This window comes from Epithele typhae (assembly GCF_022376455.1).
Source record: "Epithele typhae strain CBS 203.58 chromosome Unknown BXZ73scaffold_7, whole genome shotgun sequence".
NCBI classification, from domain to species: domain Eukaryota; kingdom Fungi; phylum Basidiomycota; class Agaricomycetes; order Polyporales; family Epitheliaceae; genus Epithele; species Epithele typhae.
Window position 1 is genome coordinate 268,320 of NW_025954198.1, and position 16,965 is coordinate 285,284.

The 16,965-nt window shown below is 67.5% G+C and overlaps 3 protein-coding genes across 3 annotated transcripts; 1 reads left to right on the plus strand and 2 right to left on the minus strand.

Annotated features, from left to right (window-relative positions):
* Window positions 1-47: 47 nt before the first annotated feature.
* BXZ73DRAFT_88346 (DNA glycosylase) lies at window positions 48-2,931 on the plus strand (the record flags this gene model as incomplete). Its single annotated transcript, XM_048024905.1, has 8 exons — window positions 48-257; window positions 288-452; window positions 509-589; window positions 724-939; window positions 1,082-1,544; window positions 1,775-2,267; window positions 2,351-2,414; window positions 2,860-2,931. 8 exons carry the CDS (start codon window positions 48-50, stop codon window positions 2,929-2,931), a joined length of 1,764 nt encoding a protein of 587 aa, XP_047880890.1.
* Window positions 2,932-4,999: 2,068 nt separating this feature from the next.
* Window positions 5,000-5,988, minus strand: BXZ73DRAFT_75138 (uncharacterized protein; the record flags this gene model as incomplete). Its single annotated transcript, XM_048022159.1, has 3 exons — window positions 5,000-5,283; window positions 5,448-5,728; window positions 5,858-5,988. The coding sequence occupies 3 exons, from the start codon at window positions 5,986-5,988 to the stop codon at window positions 5,000-5,002; spliced, it is 696 nt and encodes a 231-aa protein (XP_047880891.1).
* Window positions 5,989-8,573: 2,585 nt separating this feature from the next.
* Window positions 8,574-10,101, minus strand: BXZ73DRAFT_88347 (Gti1/Pac2 family-domain-containing protein; the record flags this gene model as incomplete). Its single annotated transcript, XM_048024906.1, has 8 exons — window positions 8,574-9,200; window positions 9,287-9,345; window positions 9,398-9,434; window positions 9,455-9,527; window positions 9,591-9,673; window positions 9,738-9,777; window positions 9,836-9,916; window positions 9,974-10,101. 8 exons carry the CDS (start codon window positions 10,099-10,101, stop codon window positions 8,574-8,576), a joined length of 1,128 nt encoding a protein of 375 aa, XP_047880892.1.
* Between the last annotated feature and the right edge of the window lie 6,864 nt (window positions 10,102-16,965).

The following is a 16,965-nucleotide window of genomic DNA, read 5'->3' on the forward strand; positions in this document are numbered from 1 at the left end:
TGCAGTTTCACCTCCCCGCCCCCTTGAGCCTCGTTTTGCGGGGAAACATGGCAAGGAAGCGCAAGGCCGCGGTGGTTGACAGTGACAGCGATTTCGACGCGTCGTACGAGCCCCGTGGTACAAGAGACGACGCGAGCAGTGGTGGCGAGGACGAGGACGACTGGAGACCGAGTAGGAGCACAAAGGGCGCGGCGCGGACGCTAAAGAAGAAGGGAAAGGGAGGCAAGAGTGGAGACGCGTCGAATGCGCAGCGGTTTGTCAGCGACCGAGGACTGCCTGGAGGTGAGGCATGCACGCATCCTGCCTCCCTCCACGTGCTCGACCGCCCCGTTGCTCTCCGGGAAGCCCTGCTGGACTGGTACGAGGGCGTGCACGCGATGCGCGGCATGCCCTGGCGCAAGCCGTTCAATCCTCAATGGGATGGGGAACAGAAAGCACAGCGCGCATACGAGGTACGTTTACCGCCCATGCTTCGCTTTTGGGGCTGACGTTCACATACACTACGCAGGTGTGGGTCTCGGAGATCATGCTGCAGCAGACACAAGTGGTCACCGTCATCCCGTACTATAATCGGTGGATGGAGAAGTACGTACGTACACCTTCCTTGTCGGTCCTCACTCTAACACGTCCTTTCTCCGACAGATTCCCAACCATTTCTGACTTGGTGGGCAGTTTTCCTGACGCTCCTTTCTCTTTCCCTCACCCAATTCTTCCTCTTCGCAGGCAGCGTCCGATATAGACTCGGTGAACAGCTTGTGGAAGGGTCTCGGGTACTATTCCCGCGCTGCCCGGCTCCTCGCAGGCGCGCAAAAGGCCGTGAGGGACTTCGGCGGGAGACTGCCGGACAATGCACAAGACCTCGAGGCGAAGATCCCCGGCATTGGCCGCTACAGCTCCGGCGCCATCGCATCTATCGCGTACAACGAGTGCGCTCCCGTCGTGAGTCCTCTTTACTCCGACCCAGAGCGCCCGAACGCAATTCTGCAGTCTGTACACGATTCTCCGGAGCATGTTCGAGATACTCCAGGGCTCTCACCTCCATTCACTTCCGGCCCTTCCTACGCTCACACCTACTTCGCAGCTCGACGGAAACGTCCACCGGCTCCTCAGTCGTGTCCTCGCCCTCCACGCCTCCCCGAAAGCGAAAGCAACGCTCGACCTCCTCTGGGCCGCCGCCGCCGCGTTCGTCGCCGCCGCGCCGCGCCCGGGCGCGGTGAACGAGGCGCTGATCGAGCTCGGCGCGACGGTGTGCAAGGTCCAAGCGCCCTCGTGCGGCGTGTGCCCGCTCCAGGCGCACTGCGGCGCGCACGCCCGGCACGGCGCGTCGGAGGCACCCGCGCCGCCGGTGCCGGACATCGAGGAGCTCTGCGCGGTCTGCGAGCCGCTCCCCTCGGGGGCGGGCGTGACGGCGTACCCGATGAAGGCGGAGAAGAAGAGGGCCCGCGAGGAGCTCGACGTCGTTAGCGTCGTCGAGTGGCGCGCCCCACCAGGCGGCGGCGAGGATCCAGAGCGGTGGTTCTTGCTCGTCCGGCGCCCTGAAGGAGGTGAGTGCGGCCGCGTCTGGTTCTTCATTTCTGTGGTATCGTCGTGACGTGGGGGCCATTGAGTCGAGAGCGATGCTCGGGAGCGCAAGACGTGCTACGATACGGTTTCGCTGTTGACAGACGCGGCCTCGGTGGGCAATCTACCCAGTCTCGTCTTGTCTGGGGCTCCTCGGGCGGGATGAAGACCTGGTGATTGACACGAACGCACGGCTCACGCTTTGCTCTTCTAGGACTGCTCGCGGGTCTGCACGAGTTCCCGACCGCGCCGAACGTGCCGCAGAGCACCTCCCCACAGGCCCAGGCCGCGAGCGCGCACGCCCTCCTCTCCTCCCTGCTCGTCTCGCCCCCGCCATCTCCATCCGGAACGGGCGGCAGCGCCGAGCGCTCTCCGAAGGGGGTGCGAGTGACGCAGATCGCGCAGGCGGGCGACGTCCTGCACGTGTTCTCGCACATCCGGAAGACGTACCGGGCGCAGTGGGTGCTCCTCGAGGGCGGTGCCGGCGAAGCGCCGCCCGCGCTCGCCGCGAACCCTGTCCTCGCGTTCGCCGGGGACGGCGACGGGGAGGCGGGAGCGAAGCCGCGCGCCGCCGCCCGGAAGACGAAGAAGGCAAAGGCCCACGACAAAAACGACGACGCGGCGGCGGTGGTGGCGGCGGCGGCGGACGCGAGCCCGACGCCGCCGCAGACGCAGTGGGTCCGGATGGACGCCGTCGAGCGCGCCAAGTACGTTGTTCTCTTCCCTCCTTCCCTCTTGCCGTATCGCGAACGCTCATCGGCGCTGGGCGTGCTTCCCCGCGTGCTCGCAGCATCGGCACGGGCGTCGTGAAGGTGTGGCGCCAGGTGCGCGCGCTCTGGGAGCGCGAAGGCGAGGTGCGCGAGCGGCCAGCGAAGAGGAAGGGAGCGCGGAAGAAGAAGGGAACGACGGGCGCGGACGCCGCCAGCCCAACCACCCCGGAGTCGTCGCCGCTGGACTAGGGCTGCAACCCCGTGCTCGCCGCCCCCAGCGGTGGCACACATACGCACACGCTCTCGCCGCCCTGCCCTCGCCACCGCCCGAGCTCGCACTCGCTCCCGCCCTTCCGACTCGCTCCCAGCCACGCGCAAAGGCACACGCACCGCCTCGAGTTGTGCCTCTGGAATCAGCTCAGGGAAGGGCGCGTTGTGGCACGGGACGACTCGCGCTAGGCCGCACTTGCATACACTAGAACACGCCGACGGGTTGGCGCGCGCGCGGAGAGCGTTGGGCCGCCTTGGGCGGATCCTCGACAAAGTCTAAAACGCACCCGTCGCGGGCGCCTGTGATCTTTGACCGCAGGATCATGATGCACGCATGTACAGACGCCTGCGCATCTACACCGTCGTGTCGTCTTTGCTGTCCGCGCACTAGACCAAGTCGGCTAAACTTCGAGAGAGGAACAGCGCCGGGCACCCAATCGCGCCCGCTAGTGCCCCTGCGCCGTGCTAGAAGCTGGGGGCGTCGACGCGCGCCGGGGGCACGCCTGCCCGCAAAGGCGCGGACAGCGGACCAGCCTCCGGTCCCATAGGAATGAACGACGAAAGCCACGACGGCTATGTGGTCTCCACGTGCTCGCGCCTTGTGCGCTGGGGGGCGCGACGCTTTGCAAGCCCGAACTCTAACTGCGTCCTCCTTGTTCCAGAGGCGGGAGAAGCGGCGTGCGACGGGCGGCCGAGTCGCTGCTCGGGGACGACGTCGACGTTGACGGCATGGATCACTAAACTGACTCTAATAACGTCTCCAGCCCACTCTGCGGGGGGCCTCGCGCGGAGGGTGCGCGCGGAGATCCGCATCTCGAGCCCTCCTCGATCCTCGCGCTCCCCGCCCCGGGTCCCGAGGTGGAGGCTGCCATCGAGCGCACGGCGGGTCCGACCCCGTGCGTCGCCCGTCCGGGATCCTGGCCACGGTGCGACGTACGTGCTCGGTGCTCGGTGCCGCCAAGTTCGACCCATCCCCGCGTTCGCACGCGTGCTTGTCTTCCTCTCCGCGCCCGCGGGACCGGGCGCGATAAGGCCAAGCCCCAGCACACGAGTGCGCGGACGTACGCCGTGGTCCAGCCCGCGACGGAGACAGCGGGCCCATCGGGCCAGGCCTTCTCGTCCTCGCCGCCAGCTGCCACCGCACCCGGGGGCGAGATAGCAGATACGTACGTACGTCACAGCCTGGCGCGACGAGTGGGGCTAGCGTAGGTACGGGCCACTGGGTTCGCGCAATTGTGCATGCGCTCCGCGCGTGCGGCGTGTCGGTGGTGGCGTCGAAGCAGTCGGACTTTATGAGCGCCTTGAGGTCGTCGGAGGCCACTTGGGGAGACCCGCGGTGCGGATTCCTGCCTAGAGGCGCGCGACCGCGCCAAGCTCTGCGTGTTCTCTGACGGCAGTACGAGCATCCGTGAGCGACAGTGGTTCGGAATGCCAGCTGGATACAGCGAGCGCTGAGACGACGTCATACGCGTCGATCGGCCTCCGATGATTCCGAACCTCGAGCGCGGCTCTCCGCGCCGGAGTACGTGCTGCTGCGTCTTGCGATTGGCTAAATGCAGGCACGCCGTGCCGGGTTGTTCCAGCCTGCTCAACTTTCAACCTGCAATCAGAGAGACGCGGGGCTTCTGGGATGAGCGGAATGCGGCCGGTGCAAGTTTATACAGGTGTGCGCACTTAGTCAGCGCAACAGAGCGGCTGGCACGACGATGCGTCGATGTGACCGGGCCGCGGGTCACGCACGACGCCCCGGCCCCCCGGGTGCACAAGTCGCGCAGGCTGAGTCGGATGGGTCGATCGCATGCTCGCCCGAGCCACGAGCGCGAGTCCCGATGCGGTCTGAACGTCGCGCGATCCCGATCGCGCGGACTCCAATCTCCGCTCCCCACCGTGTTGCGCACGCACGCGTCTTGCGCAAGGATCGCAATATTGGGAGTCAGAATAATACACGAAGACCCGGATATTCAGGTTGCCGTTCCTGGCCACGATCGCAAAGAAGCGCTAGCCCAACAGGCGTCTATCTAGGGGAGGCCTCAGGGTGCGCGCGCCTGTTACAGTTTACTCAGACTTTACTCTTTTTCCTGCGCCGATTCGCTGATGTCGATGCGCCGGGCTGGAGTCGCCCCGCCCGGCTTGGCGCGGAAGGGCTGGAAGGGCCGGCGAGAGATGGTGATCGAGGGATGGGAGCGCCTCTGTGTGCGGCCGCGTAAAGTGGTGAGCGCTGAACATCTTCACGGTACGCCCCCCTTGCCCGCCGCCCGCGCTGTGGGGCGGGTAGTAGCTAGGCGGTTCAGCGTGTGTGGGCGAAGCTGGAGCGGCGCTCTAATATTGTGCGAGTGCGTCCTGCGTTGCAAGTCCTGCACGCTCCGACAGTGGCGACATACCGTAACGTGTGGCCGTCCCCACTAGCCCTCCGTCGGAGTCGCCTCCGCGCCAAGCTGTGCGCGATTTTAGTTTCCTTGTTACACGCTGCCCGCCCAGGGACGGCCCAGTTGCGAACTCGACGAACACAGCGACGCAGGCGCCCCGAGCCCGCCGCAGATGCAGATGCCATCCGCCCCCCCGGACGCGCTCGCCGCCTGCGACTGAATGGATTTGTGCGCGCCCCCAGGCTCAGCGGAGAAATCAATGATGGACCATCGCCCCAGCGGCCGCGCCCAGCGCACGGAAGGAGGCGCGGACAGTTCGCAGTCCCGTTTCGAGTCCGGATTCGCGCGCGCGCGCGCGGGGCCGACGTGCAATCTTCCTTTGTGCGCATCGCGCGAGTGCAGATCGCGCGCGTCGGTCAATCCCCGGGGCCTCGCCTGTCCGACAACCTCGCCCCGCCCGTGGATCAGACTTTCTGGCGCGTAGGCTCGTGCGCGCTAGGCTGCGAACGGCGAACGCGACGTCTGCCCGTGCACCACTCACGTCTGATATCGTGGTGCATCTGCGGTGCGCGGCGCGCCTCAGCCCGCGGCCGTCCGTCGTCCTTCTCCATCTGCTCCGCGCTTTCCTCGTGTTTCAATTTATCACCGTCGAGCCCGCTGCTCTGCGCTATCCCGCCCCGAACACCAGCCGCCGCCGTCCAGAACGGACCTATGGCCAACCCAAACTCGCGCGCGCGCCGAAGAATGCCCGGCCCGCGAGCGATCCAGCAAGCCGTCGGGAGCCTGCGCATGCATGCGCCGAGCTCGCCACGAAGCGGACAACTGAATGCGCACGGGATAACCGCCGTTACAACAGATCGGACTCGTACGTGCATAGCACAACGTAGGAACTTAACTGTAGTCTGGCTCGAATTCTTCATTCATCATCGCCACGAAGCAGACATCGCTCACGTCTCACGTCCGTACGTTGCACCAGAGAAGACGTCTCGAACCCTTCCGCGGAGCACGATTTTTCCGTCCGCGCCGCGCAGCCTGCAGGGAATACAACAGAAGCCGCAGGCAATGCGCGGTCTCAGACTCATCCCGCGCGCACTCGACTTCCCCGCAACAGCGACAACACAACACCTTCCCGTGTTCCAGCGACCGCTTCTCCCGCTCCCTTCCCGACGGTCGACCCTGGGCCGCGCGCACCGCTCGCGGCATCAAATCAAGTCCCCGTCACCACCGCCGCCGCCGCCGACGACGACGATGACGACGACGCGATCGCGTAAGTCGGCGTGCGTCGCGACCGCGTAGGAGGCGCCCGGACCACGACCGTCGGCCGCGAACGAACGGCGATCGCCCGAGCCTGAAGCCGAGCCCGCGCGCGCGAGGGCGACTTGTGCGGTCTGGCCAGCGGCGGTGGCGGCAGCGGGTGCTCGCACGAACCACCCTGCCGCGGGACGGGCACGATGTGTGCGCGTCGATCGTGATTGCTCCCGCGCCGGGCCGCCTGCCGTCTGCGCCTGCGACTCTTGAGCTTGAGTATCTGAGTCCAGCGCTGCTGCCTTTCGGCGGATCCTCCGGCGACGTGGAGCTAGGAAGACGCATACGTGTGATGCACACAGTGTTCTTGGTCGAGCCGAGTCGAGGCCGCGTCGCGTCGCTCGAATGAACCACCCTGCGCGCTCGCTCCCGTACATATAGTGCACAAGATAGGCCTAGGTGCGCGGGCGCAGACGAGTCTTGCTAAGGACCTGCAGGCTGCGGGTTCGATGCCCCTGCGCACCGACGTCCGACGCGTGCTTGGTCAGACAACGCAGTCCAGGTCCACCACCCACAAACCGCAAGTGCTGCGCCCGCGGTCTCGAAGCGTCGGACGCCCCCAGCCCTGCACCCCTCGCACCCCCGCGGGGCTAGAGTAAGTTGGAGCGACTCTGCGCCCGCTGCATCGCGCGATCTCCGTGGCCCCCATGCGCGTGGCAGGCCGCGCGTCGCGCGTCGCGCAACGTCTTTCATCTCACAGCTCTCACACCTCGATAGGGAGAGGGTGGGTCAGCATACGGGGAGGATGGCGCCCGCGATCGGCGTGGCACGTCTCGTCTCGACGCGTCATGAGCGCACAAACGGCGCGATCGGTCCTGTCTGCTCGACCTCGGTACGTACCCCCGTCTTTGCGAGCTCGTGGGGGCGCGTACGGTGGCTGCTATACACATGTGCAGCGCCCCGGATCCCGACTCGAGCGAGCACACACGACGCGCGGGCCGCGCCCGCGCAGTGGCAACTCTAAACGCACCGCGCCGCCGCCGCACGCTAGCCCGACGCTTCATAACTCAACCTCGATATCGCACGCCGTGCAAGCTGATGCCGAGGGCCGTCGTGCATTCCCCGCGCGCCGGGCCCCTCAGCCGCTCGATCACGATCGACCGACGCAGCGGCCACCGGCACGTCTGAACACCCGACCGTCCGAGTCCGCCCGCACTCGCGACGAGGGGGCGCACCGGCACCCCCTGGGCCCTCAAGGCCTCAGACTCCACCCCGCCCTCGACGCGAGCGGAGGCAACGGTCGCGCGGCGTCGTGGCGCCGCCACTTGGGACCAGCTTGTGGACGCCCTCAGCGCGCGGGTGCGAGCGGCGGCGCAGCGGAGGGCAGCAGATGCCGACACGATGGGACGCCCGAGGATGTCAACGGCGCAAGTCGGGAGAGCAGACGCACGGAAAGACGAAGGAAAGGCGCGTTCATACATGCCCGCCTTTCCGGCGGGCGCGGGGGTATTGTAGTGTACATTTTCGTCGTGCGAACGAGCACCCGTGCGACACAAACAAGAACAATCCGACAGTCCGTGCATATAAAGTCCGTTCCGGGGGTGGGGTATGACAGTCGACAAGGAAATGCTACCAGAGAGGGGTGGGGGGAGGAGGCCTGTAGATGGACGCATAGATCGAGAGAAAAGGACATGGTGAGGTGCGTGTGCGATAGAGATCACTACGTGGTGATATGCAAACCGAATGGGGGGGCGATGGTGGTGATACAAGCGTGTGGAATTACCATATGAAGATGCGAGGCGGGTATAGTCGGGCGGAACGGTCGTGCATCGTGCGCGTCGTGCGAGGTCGTAGCGGGAATCATGGATCCACGTCTGCAAAGCGGGCAGGTAGCCGACAGCGAGCGACTTCGGCGTGCTCGAACCCCCGGACTGACGACGGATGGCGGTGGGGGTGGCGGCAACGTCGAGTGCGTGGTGCGGGTGTACGCGGAAGGATCGGGTGAGAGCGTTCTGATAGGAAGCGTGCGTGCGCCGACTGCGTAGAGGCCGACGGCCTAGACCTGCGTCGCGTGCACTCCGTCTTCTGTGATTCCGCAAAGGGTAGTGTCACGGGGCAGTGACGGCAGCGCAGAGGGAAGTGGGGGAGGAGCAGAGCCGAGACGACGTCTGACGTGAGGCCAGTGACAAGCCAGCGGAGGCGGCGAAAGGGCCCGGGGCGACGGGGAGGGAACAGACGACACCCTAGGCCAGAGTCTGATGACGACACGAGCGCCCTCTTTGTTCTGCCGCGGGATGTGGGCCACCGCGCACGCTAGATCGAACGTGCCTGTCCGTATGGACGGTTTTGCCTGCTCAAAAAGGATATATGGCTATCCTCTCAGAGTCCTTGGGCTGCAGCCAGTGCGAGGGCGGGCGCGGTTTTACCACCGCGCGCCGCCATCACGAACCCGTGCGGATTTGGCCTCGTCGTCCACGAACTGATATGGCGAGCCCGCACCGTTCCACGAGTCGCGGCGGCTGCTCCTCTCCGGCGCCGCGAAACGCTTCAGGTAGAGCTCGTCCATCGGGTCTCTTCGCCGACCTTGCGCTTGAAGACCCTGCAGGTACTCGATCGGCACAAGCTTGGGACCCGACGGCGGCGCTGCGAGCTCCTTGACGGACAACGTCAGCGAGACGTTCGACGGCGGCGTGAGTGGCGACGAGAAAGTCCGGGGAGATGTGCTGTGATCGGATGACGACGACGACGAATGGGTGTAAGGGGACGCGTCGCGGTAAACCGTAAGGCCGCTGTCGTGAATGTTCGGCAGGTGGCCCTGGTGAGGTGGAGGAGGGACGCGGTGTACGGCGGTGGGGGTGTAGTGGGGCGATCCCGCGGACTCGTACGAGCTGCGTGGCGTGGGGTACGCACGCTGAGGGGGTGCGAATGGTGCGGAGTGGCGGGGAGGTGGCGACCCAGTTCGCCATTTCTGTGGCTCTGCGCTGTATGGGATGGCTGTCGGGGGTGGCATGCTGATGCCCCACGGCTCGTGAGTGGCAGCGCCAATGTCCTCGACAGGCATGGGATCGTTACGCTTGTTCATCTTGCTGGCGCGAGCGCTCTTGAACATGCCGTCAGGACTGGAACGTCACCCACACTGACCAAGCCATCGATGGTGCCGAGGTTGTCAAGCGTCGTTTGACTGAAGTATGCAGCTGCACGCTTAGTCAGCTTTATGGCGTCAGCAGGGGTAGGGTTAGCACTCACTGAGGTGCCACTTGCGAGTGATGCCTCGTGGCCTGTCCTCGGCAGAGAGACGTGGACGCTGTATGTCTGCTTGATGAGGCGGTCGGCCTCTGACCTCGAGAAATGGAGAGCGCCGCGAGCATTGGACTTCCTGCATCAGAGGACGGATCACGAAGTGAGTGATGAACAACAGACGTCGACGGAAGACAGGCACCTCATCATGCTCGCCCAGCGTGCAGAGGGGTTGTTGGGATCTTCGGAGGGTTCGTTCTCGCGCTGCTGGTAAAAGAGGAACTCCTGGAAGACACCGACGGACATCAATCGACCAGAACCGGATATCAAAAGTGGCGCCGAGACTCACGTCGCGGACACGGCTAGGACCCCAGCCCATACCGTCGGTCCTGTGATGAGGAGCGGGGGGTGAGGACGGGTGTCATGGGGGGACGCCACCGAGAGGACGCACCAGCGCTCCATGCCCATACCAGTGGCTCGGAGTTGGCGCAGCGCTCTTCCCAGACGTAGACGCAGCCCGAGGCGATACTAGGGGGGCGGGTCAGAGGCGGGGTCGGACGGGGGGAGGGAGGAGAGGGGACTGACGCCCTGCGCTCCTCGGCGTCGAGCCTGCGGGTGGTCATGGGGAGGATGTTGCGCGCGACGGCGTAGAAGATGTGGCGGGCATCGTTGGTGTGGCGGATGCGGACGTTGGTGAGCGTCGGGTGCTGCATGGCGGCGGGGGGGCGGCGGGATCGGGGAAGGGACGCGGTGGGGGGAGGGGCGGGGCATATATACGGACCGGAGAGGCGCTGAGGGGTCGGGCTGGAGGAGAGGGTCGAGAAAGGTTAAGCTGAGACCATCGCGGCCCACGCCCAGGGGCACGGCGTCACGTCCGAGAGGGGATCCCCGAATCTGCAGAAGGCCCGATTGAGTTTGCATTAACTTTGCCGCCCGCAAGCCGCCCACAATAAACCCCAGCTCGCGATCGGGGTCTCAATCGCCCGCATCGCCCGCCCGGCCTGCTCGATCCGGCCAGTCCACCTCTGCCTCCGTCTGCCCGGCCTGCCCGGCCGTCTCCGCCCTCGCCATCATCCCCGTCTGCCCGTCTGCCTGCCCCGGAGAGTGGGCGGGTGAGAATCGCAGGCCCGGCGCCGTGTTCCCATCACGCCCTCCGCCCGAGCATCTCCATCACGCGTCCCCCAAGGTTATCACGGCCAGGGCGCCTGTCCGGACGCGTCGGTGCGCGTGATTGCCGCGCGGCGCGCGCGAGGGCATTTATCTGCCCTAGCTGATAGCCCTCCTGATAGCCGCCCCCGCGCGGCCGCCTGGCATCGCGCCGGCGCGGCGGGCGCAGCGTCTTCCATCCTCCGCCGCCGCGCGCGTCCGCGGGCACGACGCGACGCGAAGGCCCGGCAGAAGCGCGAACCAGCGCGCGAGCGAGAGACCGCTTGCGGCTGCTGCTGTCGCTGTCTGCGGCTTCTGCTGCTGTCCGGCCCCCGTTCCTGTCCGGCCTGAGTCACTCTTCTCGTCCCCGCCCGCCCCCGCTCCGTGCCCGGCGCTTGACGGGGTGTGGCGTGCAGGCGTGCGGGCGACCGCGCCGTCGCCCGCTGCCGCAGCCCACAAGCTGGCTCGGCGCCACGAGGTTCGCGCGCCGTGCTGGCGGGGGTGCGGAAAGTCATGTTAGGTCTGGGGGCCCGCGAAAGGGATAGGTCGAGAGGATGGCGCTCGGGCATTGCTCCCGCGAGCAGGCTGCAAACGGGCCCCAATCAGGGTCGTACGTACACAGCTCGCTACTCAATCTAATAGATTAGATTGCGCCCCGCCGACACACGGTCGCTAGCTCCGATCGCGCCCCGGCAACTCGCGCCCGCCCGCCCCGGGCGCCCCCGCGGCGCTCGCTCTCTCTGGCTTGGTCAGCATCCCGCGTCGCTGGCGTGCCCGCCACCGCTCGCCGGGGCCCTTGGGCGCTGCCTCCCTCCCGCGCGTCCTATGCTGCCTCCCTTCTTCTTGCCTACCTGACGACGAACAACAGCGCACCCCCAAGCCGCCGACGTCGACGGTCTCGCCAAAGCCTCAGGGCCTCGCTTGCACGCCCTCCCGCGAGGTGTCCCCGGTACCCGACTCCATTTTGTGATCCCCGTCAGGCCGGGGCATCCGCCACGTCGGGCGCGCGGGGAGCGGCGGGCGAACGGGCGAGCGGGCGGCCGGGCACGATCAGAAGCCTAGGGTGCCCCCGCTTGCACCCGGAGGCCCCTGCAGAGTGGTCATCCAGCCGTGCGGCCGTCTCTCTCTCTCTCTCTTCCCGCCGTCGTCCTTCCCACCAACGGCCGTTTGCCCTCCACACGTGAAAGAATCTGTACCTGCCGGCGGGTCGCCGCGCACTCTGTCTCAGACGACGGTCGTTTTCACGAGCGCGCTCGATCCTCGCCCGCGCCTTCCACATCGCGATCCAGGTCCATGGCCTTGTTCTCAGCTGCGAGCACCCTCGACCTCGAACGATCGCTAATCACGAACATACGCGCTGCCGACTCCCATCGCTGCCCGCAATCGCCAATCCGACGCCTGCGCCTCCCTCCAGCCTGGAAAAGGCCATCCGCCCAACGCACGCCATCTTCTCTGGAACATTCCGGGCCATGGACACCGCTCGGGCCCCCCGTGGATTTCATGGCTCGTATCCGGGAAGTTGGCGCGACCATGCCCCAGTTCGACGACCTGCTGCTCTTTTACGTAGCGCACGGCGCACCGCTCGGCCTCTCGGTACGGGTCTGCTCACATGTTTCGCACCCAGACTAACCAACTTGGTTGCAGACGTCACCGCCGTCAGCCCAGATTTAGCGACTCGCAGCTAGGGTGCTTCCACCCACGGCAGGGTCAACGACGCAAGACACCGCTGCCCGCCATCTCGGCCCTTTCCACGCCCGCTTGTAAGATGCACTCGCCCGCCGTCGCCTCGTCGATGCCCATCTGTGGCGAGGCGAGGCCGCCGCAGATGGAGAGCGGACCCAGTCCGTTCTCGTGCCTCCCTCGGCGGACAGAATTGGGCCTGCTTGCTGATTGATGTCTACAGCAAGTCCGGGTATGGATATGGGATCCGGACGCGGTGGTACGCCGTGCGCACCGTGGGGCCTGGGAGCTTGTGACAATCCCTCCTGGGAGCCGCGGAGTACGCACACCCATCGTGCAGGCCGTGCCCGACCGTTGCTCGAAAAGCGTCGCGGGAGAAGCCAGCCGACGCTTCCGTGCCGCGGCCGCCCACATGACCCCTCCACTCGCCCTCGCTCTCGTCTCGCGCTCATCGCGGCGGTCTCCTACACCGCCGCTCGACTCCGCGCTCGCACTCGCCTCCCAGGCCGCGGCAATTCTGCGTGGACCCGTCCCTCGCCTCGCGTCCTCCTCCTCCCACCCCCCCTTCGCCGTTGTCGCTCCCATCTACCTTCTGCCGTTCTCGCCGTTCTCTTCTCTTGTATCGCCGCACCCGCATTGGCACTCGCTTGCGCGCCCTTCCCCTCGCCCATCCACGCACACTCGCGACAGCACCCGGACAAGAAGAGCGTCCCCTGCGCAAAAGCGCGGGGCGGCCCACGCGATCGGCCGTACCCCCTGTCTCCGCCGAGCGAGTCGTCCCTCCAAGTACTCCCGCCTCCTTCTTCGTCTCGCTCTCCACCCGCGCGGCAGATCTCGCCGCCCCAGATCCATCATTCCGTCCCTCCTGCCACGCACGCCTTCTCCGGGCCCGCCCCGCACCCACGGCGCCCACACGACCCGTCGACGCTCCCCGACGTGCCCGCGACGGACAGACGGCGTGCGCACCCGACGCATGCGCGCACGCGAACGCGAACGCCTTCGCGGCGCAGCACCGCCCTCGGGATGCTGGCAGGCTCGCAGGAGCCGGCTCGCGAGCTGCGTCGTGTGCGCCCACACGGCAGCCTTTCCCTTGCGCCGGGCCGCCCTCGCGCGCACCGTTTACGTCTGCCGGAGCCCCGGCGACGTCGCGCGGTCGCGAAGGGGCGGTCGCGCGCGAGGTCGCAGCGCGCACACGCGCGAAGCTTTTCGCGCGTCGCACGTCTCTTCGCGACGCGAAAGAGCCCACGACGGGCCCCGGTTCCTACGCGGCTGCCGTACGAGGAGCGCGCGGGGCGGTATGATCGCCGCCGGCGCGGCGCGGTTCGAACGTTCGATGACGAGAGCCCCAGCCAGTTCTTTACGGGCGTAGATCGCCGACGACGAGATCGCGGCGAACAGAGGTCTGCAGGGGGCGACGCATCGAGGAGCCGTGGATGGCGGGGCTGGCCGTTCGTTCTGGTGCGGGCGGGCTGGCGGTCACTCGAGGTGCGTATTCACGGCACGCTTCTCGTGCTCGCTCCGGGCGAGGTCCCCTTCACGCAGACTGAACCCGCTGACACCCTGACGTAGTTTCTGTAGACTTGGAGACGGGTATGTATGTGTATGCAGTCCCGTTCTGCCCCCGGCCATCGCACGCATTATTCCGAGGGCGCGCTCCTCCAGCACTGGCACTGGCACTGGCCATGCGAATCCGAAGGACCGCTGCCGTACGTCAGAGGGAGCTTGACACGGCCCGGGGCGCTTGCGGCTGTTTGACAGCCGCGGGGTCAGTGTTGCAGGTGGTCAGTCGTGCAGGGCTGGCCTGCTCGAGCGCGCACTGTTCTCTTCCTCTCCCTTTTCCCCGCAGGCGTCAGCACGCCACCACCGCGCCCTGGACGAGAACGGCAGGCGCGGTGCCGTGCGCGGTGGGCGTGGACGCGCACGCCCGCACGCACGCACGCCCGCACACCCGCGCGGCACAGTTCGCCGCGCGAAGCCGAGCGGCTCATCCGTACTCGCCCCGAGCTTCAAAGCTTCACCGTCGCATGCACGCCCGTGCGCGTACGCCGAGTGAGTATGTATAGAGTCGGCGTCGTGTGCGTCCCCTTTCCCGCACCCCGTGCGGCCGCTACAACTTACTTACGAGCTCAGCTGCTCCGCGGCGTTGACAGGCGCACTCCGCGAACTGCGTCCGGGTGTGCGCGGCCCTGAGCGGCCTGGCGTAAGTAAACGTGCGCGCGCGCGTGCCTGACACCGTTCACCGCTCCCAGTGCCACGATCGATGCCGTCGGCCGCTTTACGCCCCCCGCGGACTTGGGAAGGCTGGGGAGGGGGAGGGTGCCGCGCGGTGAGGTCGCCGTGCGGTATGGTCGCCGCTGTCGCTGTCCATTGAGAGGGAGGTGCTGGACTGCACTGGAGCGGTCGAGCTCTCGAGGGCGAGGTGCTGCTGAACGTCTGAACGTCGAACGTCGAACGTCGAACGCTGGGCGTGACTAGTGGCGGCGGCGGCGGGCGTGCGCGTGAAGGTGGCCTTCATACCGAACCGGTCGCGGTTCGTGGGTGGGATCCGCACACGATGATCGAGCGCGCGTGCGGGCAACCCAGATCTGCCTCCGCCGCCGCCGCGGAGCGCAAACGGCGAGCGCGAGCCTGCCGTCATCGGGCACACGACGACGAGGGCACAACGTCCGCGAGCGTGCGGTCGCGGAACGTGGCCAGAAGCCCGCAGAGGACGTCGCAAACGCCGGTCGCGGCGCGAAGGGCCCTTTGTTCTCCTCCGCACGCGCGTCACAGGCTCATCCATGATCAGCGCCGCCCTCGGGCGCGCGGAGTTGGAAATCGGTGTGCCCACCCAGGGCTCACGCTCACGCGAGCGGGCCTCCATTACGCCCGTCGAAGATCCCGCGGGCGATGCGCGAGGAGGAGAGGGAGGGCTCCCACAGCTCCGTGGGCGGCCCTTTGTTCTGCTGCTTGGTCGCGCTGCGCCCGTCCGCCGCCCACGTAAATGCGCGTGATGGCACTGCATGCCAACGATCCGTCTGGAGGATTTCCCCGGCGACCCCCACCGCCGCCCGCGCGCACACACACACATCCAGTCGCGGGTGCGCGCGAGAACGGTTCGCCCGGCGCCGGCATTCCAACGCGCGAGCACTCGCATTCCTCGGGCGCCGGCGCCATGGAGGGAGAGTCTGTAGATAGACGCGCGATCTCGAGTCCAGTCGAGTCCTCGTCCAAGTCCTCGGGCGTACGCAGCAAACACTGTCTTTGATTCCACATCTCGACGCCCACGTGCCGCGCGGCCCTCGCCCTCCGCCCTCCGCCCTCCGCCGCCCCAAGGTCCCAAGCAAGGTGCAACGTACGAAGCGCATACGGCGCATGACGCACCCCCCACCCCCCAAGCCCTCCTCCCGTCCGCCTTGAGCCCGGCCTCAAGGCCGAGAACGCGCGTGTTCGAATCTCGCGGCGCGCAACCCGAGGGCCCCTCGGTGTCGCGCGTGCCCCGCACGAGCACCCGCCGCCCGGGGCGCCGGCGCGCGGTGCCACGGTGGCGCGCCGCGCGACGAGCGGGAGGTCCCGAGGTCCCGAGGTCCGAGGCCCAAGGACACGCACGCAAGGCCAGCCTGCGCGGTCGCTCGCCGTTCGAGGGTCGCCACGTTTGCGATGGTGGCGTCGTCGGCGGGCCCACTGCGCCCCGCTCGCGAAGGGCGTGCGGGCGTGGGCGTGGCACCTGGCGCAAGGCCGGGCTGGGCAGGCCAACGTACGTTGTTCTGCGTTCGTCTCGGCCGGTGGCGTCGCACGGCAGTCTCCGTGGGCGAGGTCGACGAGATATTACAAGGTGAATTTGACGAGTTCGGAGCGCGTCGAGGCTCGACGGTTTCCATCTGCGGCAAGGACACCCCGGGGGCCCGGGTCCCGGCTGCAGGCTGCGCACGGCCCTAGCGTCGCAGCGCAGACGGTCATGAGCACACGCGCATCTGAGGGTTGAGAGAAAGGCGGGAGCGCTAGCGGGAGCGGCGGCGGTCCCGTCACAGAACCGCGCTTGCGGTCCCCAGGGACTCAGCACTCAGGGCGCAGCGCCGCCGGCAGGCGTTCGCGGACTTGCAACCTTGCACGCTTTTACCTACGCAAACACGTACTCTGTACCCAAGCATCAAGGGCGGGCGGAAGCACGGGAGGACGGGACGCGCGCGCGCGCACGGTTTGCGCCGCTCCGCGTGGCTCTCGCACGTGAAGAGACTCAAATGTATGTGCATCGGCGCCGTTCCGAGCGACGGCGACGGGGCGCGCTGGCGGTGGACGGCGTGCGCCCACACGGACGCCCACAAAGCCGCGTTCCCGCGGAGGCACCGACGCTGAGCACGTCAGTGTGTGCGCGCGCAGGGGAGGTGGGAGGGGCGGGGGTCGGGGCCGCGGGGGAGGGGCACGGGCACATCGACGGAAAGTGCTCAGCCGACGCGGGCTGCACAGGGGCAGGGACCGCGGTTCGTCCACGCCGCGCTCGCGCGCGGTGCCCCCGCCGCCAGGGCAGCGGCGCTCTGCAGAACGCCGCGTGCTTGAAAGGCCGCTGCGGCGGCGGGCGCCTCCCGGCCACGCCCCGCGCCCCCGCCGCACGCAGCCGCACACTCAAAAGGATCGCGGCAGATGGGCGCCTCGCGTTTTTGCATTCTGGAGTTGCCGCCCGCTCCCCCGGCGCGCGCCCGCGCGACGCACCCTCCTGGGCGCAGGCGCACACACAACGTCCGTCGCACACGGGCGCGCGGGCGTGGGCGAGC